The 20409-nt window shown below is 39.0% G+C and overlaps 2 protein-coding genes across 9 annotated transcripts in view; one reads left to right on the top strand and one right to left on the bottom strand.

Annotated features, from left to right (window-relative positions):
• Positions 1-11055, top strand: part of LOC123762227 (gamma-tubulin complex component 6) — a 117305-nt gene extending 106250 nt beyond the window's left edge. For 5 of the 8 annotated variants that reach the window (XM_045748601.2, XM_045748620.2, XM_045748610.2 and 2 more), the window contains exons 23-26: positions 24-139; positions 370-479; positions 1971-2170; positions 10547-10781. In XM_045748601.2, coding sequence (XP_045604557.2) covers positions 24-139; positions 370-479; positions 1971-2170; positions 10547-10644 — 524 coding nt within the window. In that variant the 3' untranslated portion in view covers positions 10645-10781. Of the gene's footprint in view, positions 1-23; positions 140-369; positions 480-1970; positions 2171-2915; positions 2948-10546 lie in introns of all 8 variants that reach the window. The other 3 variants (XM_069300748.1, XM_045748627.2, XM_045748637.2) reach the window with 3 other exon arrangements.
• A 1563-nt stretch (positions 11056-12618) lies between these two features.
• ple (tyrosine hydroxylase ple) overlaps positions 12619-20409 on the bottom strand; it is a 70539-nt gene continuing 62748 nt past the window's right edge. Inside the window, exons 6-10 of the mRNA XM_045748591.2 lie at positions 19322-19518; positions 18270-18405; positions 17894-18020; positions 16872-17101; positions 12619-16050 (exon numbers count right to left, since the gene is read on the bottom strand). Of these exons, the coding sequence (XP_045604547.1) occupies positions 15885-16050; positions 16872-17101; positions 17894-18020; positions 18270-18405; positions 19322-19518 (856 nt within the window). The 3' untranslated portion in view covers positions 12619-15884. The remainder of the gene's footprint in view (positions 16051-16871; positions 17102-17893; positions 18021-18269; positions 18406-19321; positions 19519-20409) is intronic.

Here is a 20409-nt window from a genome sequence, read left to right as displayed (position 1 = left end):
TGAAGTTTTATTGTTTTTCACAGGTCGACAAGACAAGGAAGGGCACTTCTTGAAATGTTCACAATACCATCAGGTTTGTTTGTATCGCCATGAAATGCACCACTTCCTCCTTGTTGTGCAGGCATATGTAATTAGTCAGGTAAGTCAACACTTCCATCTTATACAAGCTTACAGTATGTCACCAAATAAATTGTATTTTGTATAAAAGTTTTGTATTTGTAATCATACTGTACTCTTTAAAATTTCTAAATAGGTACCAGTAATTCTTGACTCGTACATAACAGTATATCCCATCATACATTCAGTTGTGTTCCAAATGTGTAATGAAATAACATGCAATACATATATTTTATGTATTTTGTATTTAAGGTGCATCAGATCAGCTGGAGCAAGTTTGAACAAAAATTACATAAAAAGGTATCATCTTTGGATGAGTTGTATGACCTTCACAGCTCCCTTGTCACATCAATTAACTCAAGGTAAGATGTTTTGATGCAAAAAGTAAAGATAGGGAAGGAGTGTTTTTTGAGGTTATGTGGAGGAACACAAAGCAAAATAAGTGAAAATAAGTAAAATAAGCAAAATAAGTTCAGTGTAGTGAAACCCTTCTTTCTGTGGAGAGCCTTCTGGCTCCCTGGAGCTATCGGACTGATATGCGATATATTAGTCTGGGGCATCAGTCAATTGCAGTTCAGCCTAATGGGGACCACAAGCCAGAACCTGGCCCCCCCACAGAGAGGCAAAGGGAGCAATGGCTTACGGAAACCCCCTTGTATTTGGGCATTCCGTGTCTGCCATCGATTGGTGTTAGCACCCAGAAAGAAGGGGGGAGGGGAGGGCTGGACAAATAGAGAGGGATATAGACAAAGACAGACACAAAGAAGGGATGTTTTATCATATGTTGGGATGCTGGATATGGTATGATTTATTATTATTTCTCTTAATATTCTTGGATTTGTTTTAGGTGGAATGATGCTGGGTTAACCTTAGGGTTCTGGATTGACCTGGTCATCAGGTCTACCCAGGCACCATGGAGTACCCCATATTATAATGTATAAAGTTTTATATAACTTTATACATTATAATTGTTATAATCTAAAAATTATACTGTTTACCCTGTACATGTAAATAAATTATTATATTTACTGTATTTACTTTAAACTATTTATTTTACTCCTGTAAAAAAGTTACATTCTAATACAATATTTACAATAATATGCAAATAAACATTTATTCTAATGTTATGTAAATTCTAATACAGTATTTACAATTATACTTTTCCACAAATACCAGGTCTCCCTCCCCCCCCCCCAGCTGATATGGCCAGGCAACAAGGTATACCAGGTCCCTCTAGCCAAGGACCAGGCTGACAAGGGTTGCAACCCGTTCTCGCAAATTTAATAAGTCAATATTGACTTATTAAATATGTGCATAGGTGACATACTTAACATAATAGTTTCCCTTGAAAAGCTTCATAGAAAACACCGACCTTACCTAACCTATTTAGTATGTTAAGATAAGCATCTTATTGCTTCGTAATTACAATTATTACCTAACCTATACCTACAATAGGTTAAGTAACAATTGTAATTACGAAGCTATAAGATGCTTATTTTAACATACTAAGTAGGTTAGGTAAGGTCGGTGTTTTCTATGAAGCTTTTCAAGGGAAACTATTATGTTTAGTATGTCACCTATGCACGCAACTAATAAGTCAATATTGACTTATTAAATTTGCGAGAACGGGTTGGACAAGGTATACCAGGCCCCTCTAGCCAAGGACCAGGCTGACAAGGTATACCAGGTCCCTCTAGCCAAGGACCAGGCTGACATGGTATACCAGGACCGTCAGAATTCATGGAAACATTTTAAACTATTTCCTTTAGACAGAACTAAAAACAATGTCTTCTTTGATTATGCCCTTTACAGTGGATTCAGCAACGTAGGGATTTCACCTTTCCTTGTTTCAGGTGTTTTCTGACGCAGAAGGGTTCTGTGGTTCAAAAGCTGGTACGTGATGTATTCTCACTGATGCTACGATTCCGCTCCCAGTATCTCTCCCACTCATGGCAAACAAATGCTCAGACCAATATGATGGAACACCCTGGGTTTATTGCTCTTAAGAGCACATACCAGGAGTTTCAGAAACATTCTGCATTTCTGCATAAATGTAAGTATTACATTTTCTGATGTTACTATGTCTTGACAAGCTATAGCTTCAGTGAAATAATACTGTATTAGAGTTTATTGCCTTTATAACCTATTTTTTCCTGTAGTAGACTTGGATATCTTTGATTATCCTGTGAAGAGCTACAGTGAGACAATCATTATTATACTGATTAAACAACATCTTTTGTTATCACAAGTATACTGGAGTAATTTGTTGTGTTGGGTCTGCTACTACAGCAGTTTAAATCCACTCGCCATTACAAGCACTGATCCGTAACCATGGTACAGTACTATAATTTGTCTTTCTGTGAAGATAATGAGAACAAATATTGGGATGAGTTTAATATCCTATGGTACAGAGCTTGTTAGCATTATGAATATTGGTCATCATTACTCAACCAAGGAGTAAAATTAAAGTTAACTATGCCATCGTGCTGTACAAATACTTGTATTATTTTGTGCAGTTTTGATTCATTGCATCAGATTTTTAGTCCAGTGACCATTTCTAACTTGAAAAGCCTTGTGGATAACTGGTAATTATTAGTGTCTTATTGAACACTGTAGCTCTTAGAAAACTATTTGAACTAATATATTGATAGTAACAACCATTTGTGTAGAAGCTATTTAAAGTATTTGACTCCCTGTAAAGAGTATTACTCCTCGACTCTCCAAAAGTCATGCTTAGTTAGAAGAAATTTGTCCTTTCTTAATAATATGAACTTGATAATTCTCCCACTCTCTTGAAGCACTTCTGGAGGAAGAGGATAAACTGCAAGAGGTAATGGTTTTATAACCTTATGTGTTTGCTTGCGCTCAGTGACTGCAATCGTGCATTTTGAATATGAGGTTCACGGAATTCTTGAAATTTGCATACACCTGTAAAAGTGTTATATATTTCTAGAATTTTTACTTGTAAATATTATTAATTAAAGCAAGTAATAAACTAGTTCAGTACATGTATATGGATAAGTTTAATCCATTCCTTTTAAAACTAATAATAATAAATTTTATACTGCATATATATTGTAAGTATAAGAGTCAAGAATTCATTTTTGTGTGGCTGATTGTCAGAAGTTATGAATAATGGTGCTTTATAGACTGCATAAATCAACTTGAAATTGTAGTAAACCTGTTACAAATGCAAGGTTTGGATGAGATCTGCTGGGTAGCTTGCTTTATAACTTTGGACACATGCAGTGGCAACCTGATGATATAGTAGCTACTATAGTCATGCCTGAATAAATATAATTGCCAATGCCTTACTTTCTTTGGGAATTTACCCAGCTTTGAGGGAGCTGTTGATACAATAAAATCTATCCCAGAAATATTACCTATTTTAAAATTTTTAAATTTTGAAGAAGCGCTAGGATCAATTGCTTATAAATTCTGATCTCAGATTTAATAATTAGTAAACAGATGGCTCTGCACCGAGTGTAGCCAACAGGTGGTGCTCGACCTTGCATGGCCAATAGGTGGTGCTCGACCTTGAGTGGTCAACAGGTGGTGCTCGACCTTGAGTGGCCAACAGGTGGTGCTTGACCCTGAGTGGCCAACAGGTAGTGCTTGACCCTGAGTGGCCAACAGGTGGTTCTCGACCTTGAATGGCCAACAGGTGGTGCTTGACCCTCAGTGGCCAACAGGTGGTGCTTGACCCTGAGTGGCCAACAGGTGGTGCTTGACCTTGAGTGGCCAACAGGTGGTTCTCGACCTTGAGTGGCCAACAGGTGGTGCTTGACCCTGAGTGGCCAACAGGTAGTGCTTGACCCTGAGTGGCCAACAGGTGGTTCTCGACCTTGAGTGGCCAACAGGTGGTGCTTGACCCTGAGTGGCCAACAGGTGGTGCTTGACCCTGAGTGGCCAACAGGTGGTGCTTGACCCTGAGTGGCCAACAGGTGGTGCTTGACCCTGAGTGGCCAACAGGTGGTGCTTGACCCTGAGTGGCCAACAGGTGGTGCTTGACCTTGAGTGGCCAACAGATAGCATTGTATTGTCAGCAACCAAGTTATTATCCTAAAATTAAAAGGAGAAAATAGTTTCACAAAGATGACAAAGAAGTCTGTGCAGAACTCGGCCAGAAGTACCAGGTCATCTTGAAGATTGTACCAGAGTGAGGACCAGATATGAGTAATGGAAGATGGATTGAAATAGTGATGAGCAACAATGGGGTTACCGAAGATCAAGGAAAGGTGCATCAAAGTAGAACTAAATGCACCAAGGGGAGTAGGACCTGACCACTTATTACTGTGACTACTAAAAGAGTTTGTGGGGACTTTTGTTTTGCCAATAGCAAAGGTATACAGTGCTACATTTGGAAGACAGCAAAGCTCTTTTACATCTGGAAAACACTAAATGCCATACAGATATTAAGAAAAGGGGACAGGCAGGCGGTCAAATTGTATTCAATGAGCTCACCTTAAGGAAAATATTGGGGTGGAAAAGCCTGAAATGTGCACGTGAGTAGTAAAGATGGGAGGGCTCATGTAGACCAGTGTATTAACATGTATTCCATGCAAAATTCTAGAAAGTTATTAGAAAAAAGAATGTAGAACATTTGGAGAGTCAATTTTATAAAAGGCACAACATGGCTTCTTGAGGTGATCTTGAGATGATTTCGGGGCCTAGCGTCCCCATGACCCGGTCCTCGACCAGGCCTTTTTTTTTGTTACACCCCTCCCCCCTTCCCCCAGGAAGCAGCCCGTAGCAGCTGTCTAACTCCCAGGTACCTATTTACTGCTAGATAACAGGGGCATCAGGGTGAGAGAAACATTTTGCCCATTTGTCTCCGCCTCCGCTGGGGATCGAACCCAGAACCCGGCTTCAAAGAGGGAAAATCATACTTGACAAACTTGATTGAGTTCTATGTCAGAGGTCACAAAGATAAGACTAAAGAAGGAAGGATGGGTAAACTGCATCTTTCAGGACTACCAAAACGCTTTTTTAAAGTTTTCCACAAAAGACTAATACACAAGATAAAGAACAAGTAGGGATAACTGGAAAAGCACTTGACTGGGTACAAAAGAGTACTTGATGGACAGAAAACAAAGGTGTCATAGTCAGAGAGGATATGTCAAGCTTGAGAGGAATGGGAGGTGGTGTTCCATGGGGCTTTGTTCTAGGACCATTGTCGTTTTTGTATTTATGTAAATGACCCAGCAAAGGGAGTGAGCTCATACATGTCAATGTTTATAGATAATGCAAAGTTAATGAGGAGAATAAGAACTGAAGAGGACTGTAAGGTGCTACAAAAAGATCTATACTTAATTCATTGTGTCGGAGAACAGGAAGCCAGAGTGTATTCATACATGTTTTGGCTTTCATAGAGGTCCCCCGAAAGGCCAAATTACTGACCCCACAAGATGCAATCCCACAACAAGCTGTCTAACTCCTGAGTACCTGCTCACTGCTAGGTGAAAGGAAATGTGCCCAACCATTTCTGTCCCGCCTGGGATTCGAATCCGGAATTCTTGATTGTGTGTCGAGAACGAACCCAACTGTACTACTGGGACCCTACAAATCTTGACAAACAGATCTTGACAAACTTCAGGAGTGAGCAGGTAAATGTCTGCTGGAATTGAATCAAAATAAGTGTTAAGTAATGAATATGGGTAAGGGCAATAAGAGACCTGTATTTTATTATAAAGTAATTGCAAATACAGTAGCTGGATTTGCATTCGAGTCAAAGAGGTGCTGTACAGTATAAGGAAGTTCTGGTTTCCTGTAATGGTGGTTGATAAGTGAAGTGCAATGAAAGAAGAGGTTGTTGATGCCAATTCCATCCATAACCTTAAAAAGAAATATGATGAAAATGTTAATGTTGAGGGAGGTAATTAGTGTGTCTTGTATAAACAGCTGGGAGGTGAGGCATAAAGAGCTAGATTTAAACCCATCATGCCCTGTAGTCACTAATAGGTAAGCACGGTTACTTCTTTCCATGATGGCAAAGATCTTGCCCAATACTGTGCAGGGAAAAGACATTTAAGATAGTGAAAATCCAATTTCCTTCAAAATGGGACAGCTCCCTGTTAAGTCCTTGCCTTCATAGAAAATTAGAAGATAACATAATTTTGCTTGATTAAGGATTTTTGTTCAGGTTTGAAATGTTTATATAGATGAAAAAGTAGAAATAGATAAATGCTGTAAATACAAGGCAACAAATGGAAAAATAGTAGCAAATTGCGAAGCTTTGCTTGAAAATGAGTGAGGCACAAGAACCAGATATGTGAGAAAGGCCTTCCACTTTGCACTCACAAGTATAAGAGCACCTCATTTTCAACATACTGAGAAAAGGCACCCCTGGTTACCCTCCCCACTGTGAATAAGGGCACCCCCTGTGTCTACCTAACAGTAGTGGTTTCAAAGGCAACAAAAAATCATGGGGTCTCTTAGAAATAATTTTAACTATGATTACATCTGCCACAAGCTACTGCCTCTTCTTTTTGTTATGGTGTACTCACGTAGTGGATGAGGTCCGTGTGTAGTGAATGAGGTGTACTGTAGCAAGTGAATAATAGATGTAACTAACACACAGCTCCCAACTATAGCTTGCATATAAATGTTGTGGTGCATGTATATTGTTTGTTCTTCAAATATTTTGTTGGCCTCTTACTAATCTCATAATAATAACTTTAGAAATATAAACATAAAATGGCTCATCTGTTTACCGATTGTTTATTCTACAGTTACATTAGTCTTGCATTATAGTACAGTAGCTGAAACTGTAGTGTAGTCATACTTTATAAAATGCCTCATTTATTTCCTTTAAAGAAGTTCAAAGTGTTGTTTTAAAAGTCCTCCAGGCCTTGGTCTTGTATTTTTACACTTAGCCCACACTCACTCTACACTGGAGTTCTTTGTATGTATAATGAAATAAGCTTCCAAAATTACTAATAAAATGGCAACAGTGTAGGTTATGTATATTAATAAATATTAAACTTGCTACATTGTTCATATTTTGCTTTAATTATTTTTATAATTGCATTTGTGTTTTGAGCTTTTCCACTTAGTTGCTACCTAAAGCAAGATCTTTCTGGTTCTGTGGACAGGATTATGCATAGCCAGAGAAGGTCAAAATTCTGTAACTGCCATGATTTGCACCAGTATGGAAGGGATCTTTTTTAAACCATTCCTATCAGATTCCATGACATTGTCAGTTCATGATCCAGATAGAAGGGAAGGGAATTGTCAGGGGAAAGCGCCAAGCCATTATGACTATATAGCACTTGGAAGGGAGATCAGGATAAGGATGAGGGATGGGACGGGGGGAAGGAATGATGCCCAACCACTTGGACTGTTGGGGGATTGAATGCCGACCTGCATGACGCAAGACCGTCGCTCTACCGTCCATCCCAAAAGTCTTAAAAACAATGAAGAGACTTTGACAAGCTGCTGGCTTCCTGTTTCAATTGAGGCCACTTGGGTGATAGTGGCCCTCAGGTAAATTCAACCAAGACCGAGAGAAGCATAAGCGCACAAAACAAGTAACTTTTAGAAGAAAATTAGGTACATGAAAGTAACGAGACATAATATTGTTGATTTTTTTTATTTGTTGCCGCCTCAGGCGGCTAGTTTATTGTGCACCCCATACTCATCCTGTGAGCGGTAGAGCAAAAAACATTACAAAGGGCACAAAAGGTCTTTATCAGATCTCATCTTAGATTATTACATAAACAATTTCATCTATTGTTGATGCGTGTAAACACCCTTTCTGTAATGCACCTGATTACTACCAGGTGATAGCCTAGGTCATTTGGGGTCCCATAGCCTAGGTTATTTGGGGTCCCAGTTAGCCCACACCTTCACTTACTTTCCTGGTCAGAGCACATAACCTCTGACAGGGCCTATCCTCTGCTCTACCTTTAAATAAATGGTGATGGCAATCCCAGGAACATAAGTTTTGCCTTCATGGTAGGTCATGTTTGATGGGTTTGCAACCAACAGATGCGTCCTTTTACCTGATTAGCTAGATGTTTCAGCTTTGGCTCCAGAAGCTGTTTCATGTCAGCCCAACATCCTTGTTTCCGAGACAACTGGATGAGGGTAGGGGTTCTGGTACACCAGATGCATACAATTTTTGAATATCAAACTCTGGTCATTTTCACTATAGGTATGGATATGACCTTTTGGAGACAGAAAGCACTTAACTGGCTTGTTTAAGGTTCCCCTAGCGAAAGGCCAGATTATATGCATATTGTCACCCATCCAGTCACTTTACAGACCCAAATGTGCTTAATCTGACTAACCAAGTGATACAAACATCCTCCTCAACACCTCGCCAGGCTTACACTACCCATACATGATCTACTGAAGCAGAAATTTTTTTGGTACAAATGTACCAAAGAAATCTTTCTGGTACATTTATATTGGGGGCAAATAAACTTAAAAGAAATATTTCCACTAGCTGACATGTATACAGTCATTTACATTTGTCACATTGTATCTACTTGTAATTAATTATGCGTGCCCACACCATAAGGATCTTTAGATGTACAGTTTGGACTTGGTTAACTGGATTTGTTAACTGGTGCCACACGTTTCCATTTGACAGTTTGATAACTCAGCTTTGTCCTTATTACTTATGCTAGTTTGTATATTTTCTTTGTGCTTGGTGATCATGCTTCATTGCATGTTTGAAGACCAAATATGAGGTTTTGAAGAAACAGTGATTATGTTTTCTGGCATTAGCTAATTACTTTCTGGCCTTCATTGCTCTTTATTGTAATGTGTTTTATTATGAGTAATTTATAGCTTTATTTTGCCACCTAAGTGGCACTTCATTTTTAAAGAAGTACCACCTAAGGTGGCAGTTCTTTACAACTGTCATCCTCTGATAGCTTATGTACTAAGCTATTTACTGCCAAAACACTGGAGCCTTCACTGCATATCTTTGAATGTCTTGACATCCTTGCAGTGCAAGGCAAAGACCTTTGGTAATGCACTGGAAAAGAAAATTGTTGCAAATGCCTTTACTTTCCTGGTTCATGTTTAAGAGCTGAGAACTGTGACTTTAATTCTGCTTGGTTGTGTTGCAAGTCAGTGATCTACGAGTTTATTCTTAAATTCCTTTTAGCTATCTTTCTCCCTCATCCCATCCGAGTTAAGCAAGATCTAACCTTCTTCCTAAAGGTTTTAGTTAGGTAAAACAATCTTTGATCTATCTGACCATACCCCCCACACTTGTCTCTTTCTCAAGCTAAGAAAAAAGGTCCTAATATTGGCTTCTAATTGGGCTATTGATTCCTGCTTGGCTCTCAAAAATGTCAATCTCCATATGGATTAGGTCAAACATCACCTACTTGCTGCTCATTTAACACCTCATTAAAACATTCTGCTACCTTTGCATCTATATCTGACACTGGTTTGAGCGACTAACACAGCTGAGATAATGTCTGGCAGAATGACAGTACTGCCATCCACACCTGTAATAATGCTTCATGTCTAGCCTGTGCCTCCCCGTATATTTCCCATGTCTGCCATAGTTCACGATTCTATTCATGATTCCTTTCTTAAAAGTTTCCACCCATGACACTCTTGTAAATTACTTTTGTCATCTCTCCTTGTCAAGGTCCAGACCAGAACTATCTGCCTGCTTGTTATTCAGACAAAAAATGTGAGGTGCTCTGGTAATCCCTCATGACACACTGTGTTGTGCTTTAACTTGCCATAAAATACTATTAGCCATGTGCTAGACTTACGTCACACTGGGTCTTTCACTTCCGACGGTCTCTCATAAAATAAGAAAACTTTGAGGATTCGACTTATCTCAGTAATATCCCTTTTCTGCCCATATAAATGGCCTATTTATACAGCATCCAAACACACTTTCTGCATGCCTGAATGTTTTCATGCTCTCTTGAGTCACAACAGGGCAGGAAGTTTCTTCAAGATAATGTGCACATTACAGTCCCAAAACACAATTGTATTGTGATCTTTTCACAAAATTTAAAATTTGGTGAAATATTTTTTAATAGAAGAGGAACTTTTTTTGAATTATAACAATAAGAAAACATAGTCTTGTATTATGTTTCAATATGCTATACAAAATACAGTAATTATTTAGTTGCAACATATTATTAGGTTCAGCTAAGAATATTTTTTGAAACATTATTACTAGCAAATATCAGTAAGCTATCAAATACATTCCAGCAGAAATCTGTTAAATTAGGTGGTATGCTATACAATCAAGCAATTTCAGTGATTTAATTTTGCAAAATAATCCATGGTATGCTTTAAGGTATTTCTTATGAATAATTCTGTATATAAAGCATTACTTATGTACTCTTACCATATTTTGAACACTTCTCTCCTTCAGTGTCATTATATTTTATTATATCATCCGTATATTATAATATAATCTTAATTTTTATCTGTGTTCCTTCAGTGCTGGTAAAGGTTGGACAACGAATTCGAATAGATTCCTGCCAGCAAGATCTCCTCAACAGACTGGATTTCAATGGCTATTACTCTAGTCAGGGATGAAGGGAATTTTAAAGTTACCAGTGATATACAGTACAGCTGTTAAAATAAAAAAAACTAACTTATTTCTGGCTTAAACTCAGTGTGTTGTTAATTAGTAGTAACTGAAAAGTTCATTCAATTTATCAGTTTAAGAGAATCTCCCAAGTGGATTATATAAAACCTCATTTTGTTTTTATTTGAATTACTTGTATGTTATTTGAATTTGAAGTTGTGGGACTGACATACATTGTACATTCATTAGGTTGGGAGCGATCAGTACACTCTGTATGGCTCAAGCTACAAGCTAATCAGTGGCATCTAAGTTATTTTATGAAATACTTATTGTTATTGTATTAAACATTCAGTGAGGATGAGGTTAAATTGTTTTGTGTATCTATACCTATTAAATAAAGTATATACTATTACAATGTTCATATGAAATATTGTTTCTTCCCTACTAAATTATACAAAAATTTTGAAATTTATCTGAATAAAATTCTTAATAATTACCATATCTAGGTACTGTACAGTATGTGGAATTTATCACTTAAAAATCAAAATTTTGTATTGCCCAGTTGAAGACTTTATTGATATCTATTTGGTGTCTTCTATGGAGGTAATTTTTATGCTGATAGTTATTGTCTGAAAAGGATGAATGGGACAGTAATTTTTCTTTTGGCTACATCTGATGTAATTTGAATTCATTTTGTAGGAGATAGGAAACCTCTGTATATACTTTAGGCTTGTATTGAGGTTCCCCCATGTCAGACTACTGACCTTCACCAGGATGCAACCTCAAAACAGTTGCTTAACTCTCAGGTACCTATTTACTGCTAGGTAAACAGAGGCATCAGGTGAAAGGAAATATACCCAACCATTTCTATCCTGCCTGGGGATCGAATCTGGCATCCTCAATTGTGAGTCGAGAACATAGCCACTGTACTACCATATGAGAATGAGAAAGGGGAATGGTGTCAGGACAGTGCCTTGGGGTACAGAGCTTTTCACTGTGATTGGAGTTGGGTTTGTTTGGCATACTGTTACTCTTTACATTCTATTTGACAAGAAATTGATACAGTATTTAGTTTCTCACACTGTAAGACAAGGGCTGAACAAACACAAGACCAACTGTCACAATAAGCATGTACACACCAAAGCAGAAAAGGTGAGGCACTAACAATGTTGTCACCATCTTAAGAGGTGAAGATAAACCGAAGATACACCATTCTCAAGTCATCGACTTGAGGATGGTCCAGGACGGACTGAAACATTGTCGTCCCTTCACTTTCACTTCACTCCCTTCACTTTCTAGTGTGTGGTCTGGTCAACATACTTCAGCCATGTTATTGTGACTCATCGCCTGCATGAAGATACACCGACTCATTTTCTGAAAGTTGTTGGGCCTTCTTACAAGAATCACACTGCAGGGATAGAGGGCATCACTACAGTGTGCCCTAACTCTTATTAGACAAGGTAAAAGAGAACAGGAATTGGGCTAGATGGTACATGATGTGGCCCATGCAGGTTTTCAATACTTTCGCCACTGTTGTCTGTGTCATTAAGTGTCAAAGGGCTCGGATCTAGAAATGAAACTGTGGGTGAAAGAAAATAATGGGTAATTCTGCAGGAGGTGGAGTTGGAACTATTTGTTCCCACTGGTAAACAAATGTGGGGAGGTAGCCGAAACAGGAACAGATGAAGAGGCATCAAAATGCATCACCTTCACACAATTAATCGAGACAATCACTTGAACACCCTTTGTAGCAGCATCTACAAAGGTACATTTTAAAGTTGTCATAGTGGCTGACAATGTCAAATCTGACAAACAATATAATTATTTGTAGCTTTAGAGACTATATATATATATATACCATATATGTAATGTCTGTAATAATGTTTGTACAGTATAAAGACTTCAAAAGCTTTGCATATAATTTTAATATAAAAGACAGCATACTAGATGATCAGAACAAAAAGGAGAATGAAACACAAGTATACAGTCTTCCAGTATTTGTTATTGATGAAATGTGTCGACATATTGGTCATAATGACTAGTTATTAGTAATCTCATACCACACAACATAGCTGCTTCACACACTTGCTAATACACAGTTGCTTCACTCTTGTTTATACACAGCTGCTTCATATACTTGCTTACACACAGCTGTTCCACACCTGTCAGAGTTATAGTTCTCTAGTGATTAATGTTGTTCACATTAGGATATGACAGCTTGATGTAAAGACTTGATACACAGTATTATTAAGCGAAGCATCTCAACCTCCCCCAGCACCGTCGGTACACTATACATAACTCAACTTGGGAATAAACTATCACCCAGGGAAGGCCTCTTAACATTATTATATATTGTACAATACTAAACAAACAAATCTTAAATATCTAATAGTGTTTGACTAGACATTGATACACGTTTGGCTGTTTACACAGGAGACATGACTAAGTAAACTATCTGCTAAAGTATTCATATCCTTTATACTCTGCACATGACTAGAGTATTCATGCCCTCAGTTGACACATGATTAATAGATTTGCATATTCAGTGAAAACATAACAAACATACACTATTAATTATCATGTCAAAATGCTAATTTACCATTTCATTACTTTTAAAATAACATTCATTAATTACAAAACCCCTTGTGATGCAGTTTACTGTAGTCTACCATACTGTATACTGTCTGAGAACACTTTCCAATTAATAGTCATATTGCCATACATCATGTAGCAAAAAAACATATTGAGACATAGGAACGTACCCCATAACAACTCAACGTCCCAAACACATTATTCATATTCATAATTTTATTTCAAAGACTGTGCACACAAGTAACATAAGAGTAAGGGATAATTGTAGGGATAGAAGTTATACACACAAATGAAGCCACTAATATGTAAAGAGTTTTGGGCAAAATTAAATGTGAGAGGCTTCCAGAGTCAGTACAGTACTACCAGGTCTGTGGTGATCACACTGACATATTATCTCTGACACAGCTTGCTGGATTACACACTTAATTGTTGCTTTTATGAAAGGAAGAATTAAAAGGTATTTGAATGTATAACATTGTTTAGATATACAGTATATAGGCTTCCTTCTTATATATGCTAACTCACCTAGTACTTTAGTATCTAAAAATACTGTACAACTACATAAATATATAATTTCTTAATATCACCACTTTATATAATATAGTTATTATGTTAATTCAAATTCTAGTGTATCGTGTATGTAAATCACAAAGAAATTAACACGTGAACAATGGGACAATGTCAGACCACAAAGGAAGGCTTAAGACAGGAGTTTCCTTAAGTACTTTCATATTTAATAATACATCTAGAATAATACGCTAACAATAATTAACCACGGACTCCCACTCATTAATAATAGCGTATTTAATAATACGCTAGAAAATCTATCAATGCCTTCGTGACCCCGTGGAATATAGGCACCAGGCGTTGCAACTATCTGGGCAGTTGAATGAAGGTGCCTTACGGCAAAGCGTAACCCAATGGGCAGGAAATCAAAACGAATTCTGATGACCTCTAGGTAGAGCAGAAGTCATGCGATCTGATGTTATGGGTCCCCACAACTGCACCAGAGGTGGTACCCCCTATATAAATACTGCATATATATATACTGTACATATATATTTATATAGGGGTACCACTTCTGGTGCAGTTGCAGATATGTATTCATATACGTGTATAAATATTATACAAAGGACACGTTTTCCTAGTTACAATGAATAGAATACCATGTCAAAGCAATTTAAATTTATTTATGTTCTGTTTATTGACCTGTTGTTCAGATAAATATAATACATGTTCTTTCAGTTTTTTCTTTTTTTTTAATATTTTCTATCTGTTCTTTCAGTGAAGTTCACAGGTCAATTACTTTACAGATCAGTATTCTTATTCTTAAGAATACAGTGTCTGTATTAGATTTATTTATATAATTAATTATTATTAATACTTTGCATATATCATAATTATTATAATTATTATTGTAGCTATTTACTCATCCTAATATCAAAGAGGTCAGGGGGGTCACATATGATGAGGTCAGGAACTGATCAATAGTGGTATTGTATTTCAGTGTGGGAACTACAGTAGAGCTGATCAATAGTGGTACAGTATATCAGTGTGGAAACTACAGTAGAACTTATCAGTTGTGGTATATTTGTGTGAAAATTACAGTAGTACTGATCAATAGTGGTATATAAGTGTGCAAGTGAGCGAGGAGGTTACAACCATACAGCTGGCTGAGAGTGGTGCTATGGTGTTTGGGTTAATATCTCTGGTAGTGTTTCCCGATTTAAATACGATAGAGCTTGTCCTGAAGACTGCACAGGCCATGTTTACACTACATAATGCTAGTCACTGCATGTCTTATGAGGTACCTGTTAATCTTTACCACTGAAGAGCATTACTGTGTCCTGAAGACTGCTCAAGGGGTCAAAAATAGTGTTATAATGTTCATCATTCTGCTGGTCATGCTTGTTAAGTGTTGTATAAATTATTTGTGACTATTTTGGTGGTAAACAATGACCCTAGACGTGTAGTGTGACAGTGTTGATTTTTAATGGTTGTTAATGTTGGGTGGCGGTTAGTATCGGCAGCACTAACACACAGTTAATGTGCTGGCTACCAAAGAGCCAGAGCTCAACCCCCGCAGGCATAACTAGGCGAGTACAGTGATGGTGCTCGGCTTCAGAGTTATCCAACACTTACTATGTTGTGTTTAATAATGTCATGTCTGGCCAGATGTAAGATGCTAGAGTATACTGTATGAGTGAGTGTAGTTATTGTCATTAACCTACAGGATGATGGTCAAGTATTGTAAAGCCAGTCAACTCTAACAACGAGTAGCAAACATTAGCATGCAGATTTTTAACTGAGGAATGGAAACTCATATATTAATACATTTGAAAATACTGCCAGTGTAATGCAGTTTACAATGATATAAAGCATGATTCACATTGCAATATTACATTTATGCAATACTGACTTCTGTTTTCAGAACCATTACCCTACCTCCAGCACCACCTGTATCACTCAACAATTTATATACCTCTACCATTCACCTACCATTGCCAACCTTCATCAACTACTTGTGTATAATAATTGTTTTCATATACCATATTCTTTCCTCGAACACTTGAATCCATCAAACTACCAGTTTTTAATAGTCACGCTTCAGAGCTCTCAACCATAACCACCACTCTCTACCTTTCTCTCTTGCCAATTAGAACTTCATCTTGTGAATAGCAATGTTGAGTCGGGTGACATCTGAGTGAAGAGCAACACCGAGAGCTTCCAACTTGTTCACAGAGTCCAGAGTCTGTACTGTCTGGCTATAGGGCTCGTAGCGTACCTCGTAGGGCCGACTCATGGTCTGGAAGGTCCATCGCCTGTTGGAGAGACAATAAGAGTTAATGTTGAGAGGTCTCTAGCATGGAGTTTGTCAGCGGCAAGAAACAGAATTAATGTTTGGCATGCCGAAGATATGCATTCGAGGAACTGGAGTGAATAGTCTTACTAGCTAAAACATGAAGATATTCTCTTTTGGAACACACAAACATTTACGAATAACAGTTGATTATGATTTGACAAAGATAAATTACTGATTAGTGAATATTTAATCAATAATGATACAAAAGTACAGTAGTATACAGTACATACTGTAATTCTTAGGCAGGGAATATCACAATTAATGTATGATTAGGTAAGAGATATCAGTACGAATATTATAATGACTAGGCAAGGGGTATTACAATGAATATTGTAATATTTACAGACACATTAATAAACACATTAAAAGTTTCTTAAGTTCTTGAGAAATTTTCAGAGACTGGATTATAATCTGGTCTTTCTTTTTCAATCTGCTACAGGAGTGTGTTGATGCGATTATAATGTTTATTGTTATGCCCTCCATCTAAGGTCTTGCATATTCAACATTGAAAAGCATGTGTCTGCCCGCTAACCATTTATAGGTTTCACGTAGATCGTTTTGTAAAGCTTTAGCATCGCTTTAGGTTTCCACTTTAATTTTGGCCACCTTCCTCACAGTCAGAAATTAAGAGGAAATGCTTGAAATCGTTTGACTGAACTTAATTTATTCCTCCCCAACTGAAACTATTTCAGTCCCTTTCTTCCACAAGTGTATCTGTCTCTATATATAGTTTGTATATCCTTATCCCTAACTAATTTATCTCTTCCCTTCATTCTTCACCTGAACTTCTCCTGAGCGTCCTCGATGCTGTCGGCGACGAAGTAGAGATCCTGGTAGTCCTGATCCTGATACGTCTGGACAGCGGTGATGGCTGGGTCGAAGCTCATCTTAGTGGGCTTTTCTGAAAGGGAGTGTTCCAGTTCCCCGAAGCTGCTCATCAGCCCTGCACCCCAGGCCCGAATCTCTGGGCCTTCACGGCACAGCCCGAACTCCACTGTGAACCAGTACATCTGGAGAACAGCGTACACAGTCAGCACAAGAATCGCAGTCTTGTGACTTGTTTTGACGAAAAGAAAAGAAAAGACAACAAAACATATATGGAAATATATGATATCGTCATACTAACTTGGGTATCCAGTGTTGCTGGATGACGGAGACCACACACCTATACTACACATGGCCTTCATCACTGAAACTATCTACACATGTCTTTCATCGCTGGAACTATTCTCACTGCACACGACCCTCATCATTGTAACAATCTTCACTACACACTGTCAAAATTACTGTAATCATCTTCACTACATAGGACCATCATCACTATAGCTTACACTATCTACTCTACATACTATAATGGTCACTGTAAGCATCTACACTATACTTCTATTATCACTGTAACCATCAACACTACTCGACCATCATCACCACAACCACTTTTACTACACATCACTGTCCTTATCACTGTAACTATCTTCACTACATACTTCATCACTGTCGTTATCACTGTAACTACGCACTTCATCCCTGTAACCATTTTCACTATACACTGTCTTTATGACCTTCACCATCTTCACTCTAAACTGTCTTCATCGTGTGGAAAATATGATGAAAGGCTCTTAGTGAGGAAGGAGTCTAGTATTTAACGAAGTTGAAATTTTATATTAAGGGAAGGCATGGACACAGACCCTTGACGTCCCTATGACAGTCCACAAGCACTAACCAGTCATCCTGAAAAGCGCCAAGTACATGTGCTCATGACATGTGGTCAGAAGAGAGAGAATAGTAAACAGAGCACATCTCACCGTGGCAAACTTCTCGATCTCCTGGTCGGAGGCTCCTAGGGAAGCGAGACCCAGTTCCTGGGAGAACTGGGCGAAGGTTGGGTCGGCCAGGAGGGGAGCATGTCCTAGCAGCTCGTGGATGGCATCCCTGCCGGCAGTGGGGAAGAGAACTGTCACAGGAATAGGGTACTATTACAGGACTAGAACCCTGTCACGGTGCTAGATCCCCATCACAGGGACTGTTGAGGGCTCTGGCAGTGTTAATGGTTCAATCAGTATTCAAGGATAAAGGTATAGTGTTGAGGACTGATTGCGATGCCCAGAGTCCAGGGTCTGAGCACCGCAATCCGGACTCCAGACTCTGGAGTCTGAACTCAAGACGATGGACAGTACTTACGGCTCAGGGGAGTGGTGAGGGGAGGAGTGGTGACGGATGTACTGGGTGCACTGGAACACCCTGAAGGCCAGAGAGGCCAGGAAGTCTCTCGCAGTCAACAGCCCGGCAGCCGGCCGAAGGGTAAACCCCGTTCGTCCTACAGTGGTAGAGCAGAGGATCAACATCACTTGCGTCGGTATGTGATACAGGGGTGAGGTCAGCTAACAGAGGGGCGAGGTCAGCCGATAGAGGGGCGAGGTCAGCTAACAGAGGGGCGAGGTCAACTGACAGAAGGGTGAGGTCAGCTGACAGAAGGGTGAGGTCAGCTGACAGAAGGGTGAGGTCAGCTGACAGAAGGGTGAGGTCAACTGACAGAAGGGTGAGGTCAGCTGACAGAAGGGTGAGGTCAGCTGACAGAAGGGTGAGGTCAACTGACAGAAGGGTGAGGTCAGCTGACAGAAGGGTGAGGTCAGCTGACAGAAGGGTGAGGTCAGCTGACAGAAGGGTGAGGTCAGCTGACAGAAGGGTGAGGTCATCTGACAGAAGGGTGAGGTCAGCTGACAGAAGGGTGAGGTCATCTGACAGAAGGGTGAGGTCAGCTGACAGAAGGGTGAGGTCAGCTGACAGAAGGGTGAGGTCAGCTGACAGAAGGGTGAGGTCAGCTGACAGAAGGGCGCTGAAGCTTGGATGTATTAGTTGAGTAAAGATAAGTTGACTTTGGTAGCAAATATAAAATATAAAGTAAAACAAATTGACGGGTAAGGGGTAATTATCTGACATGTACGTGATTCGTGGAATTCTATGTTTCTGTTTTTACTGGTGTAAAAAAGTTGAGCCATATATATATATATTGAGCCATATATATATATATATATATATATATATATATATATATATATATATATATATATATATATATATATATATATTGCTGTAATTGTCTTCATGAATGACAATTTCAGTCATAGAACGTTCAGTGGAAAATACATATTTACGATTAATAATATAATAATTGGGATTAGTGTAAACTGCACAGCAAGGCTGAGAGGAAAGGCCGCCATCTCACTACTCACGTTTCATAAACTTAGAAACATCTTCGAGCTGGGGAATGGTGTCGGGAGAGTAGCCAGACTCCTTCTTCAGCGTCTCCCACACTTCGCGGTACTGACGGCAGGCGTGGGTGGGGATGAGTCTCTCCAGCGCCCTGAACACTTCCCCCCAGGTCGCTATCTCCTCTGGCCGGTACTCCACCCTCGGGATGGGCTCACCGCTGGAGGATGGAGGGGATTAGGAAGTGTTGTAGTAGTTACTATCATCTGGATTTTGAGATAATTTCTTGATATTTCTTTACCTTTATCACTATCTCTCTCTTGTTTCACTGTATTTGGTTCCCCCCTGTACTGCTGGATGCTTTCATTATATTCTCCACTGATAGTTACCCTTTACTCCCTTCTAAACATTCCCGCTCTATCTCAAATTACAATTTTTTTTTTCTGTACATATCTACCAAATTGTTCTTTTGATCTATTCTGTGGGCTTGGGGGTCATGTGTTGTGCCTCCCGGGCTCCTGCGCAAGCCCATGGCCCATGCTCGTCCAGAAGCCAGTGAGGATTTAAGAAACCCCTTTAACATTAATAAAATATACAGACTTTGAGATGTTACAACTTCCTTCCCAGTAAAGTAAAAAAGTTTATAAGAGAGGCCTCCTGGTGCAGGACTGCAGTCTTTCTGCCCATGTCTGCCGCCACCACACCACAACTCTGCCTTTACGTTTACGTGGAGTTTACGTGGAGTTTCCCACTCAGGTGGGAAACTCGACTCAGGTTTTCCAGTTAGGTGGAAAAAATCAATGGAAAAGTGGTAATTTATGGTATGAAAATGTAGTCCCCATGCTGGTCCAGTACTGATTCTGTCTGTCCTCACATTTAATGCACTGCATTTTTTACGCTATCGACCATAGTTTCAGAATTTCGGTGCTTTAATGAATATATTGACTTGTAGCTCGATGCGGTCGTAGTGAGGTCGATTTGATTACACGCCGAGTACTACATTCTTGCGGTTGAAGAGGTGAGGTAAATCCAAAGCGTCTGTATGTCAGAGTTATCTGACTCACTGTGGCACGTTACAGACTCATTCTCGGATTATTTGCCACTAAATTTT

This window comes from Procambarus clarkii, chromosome 5, assembly GCF_040958095.1.
Source record: "Procambarus clarkii isolate CNS0578487 chromosome 5, FALCON_Pclarkii_2.0, whole genome shotgun sequence".
NCBI lineage: Eukaryota > Metazoa > Arthropoda > Malacostraca > Decapoda > Cambaridae > Procambarus > Procambarus clarkii.
This window is presented reverse-complemented; position numbering and strand designations above follow the sequence as displayed.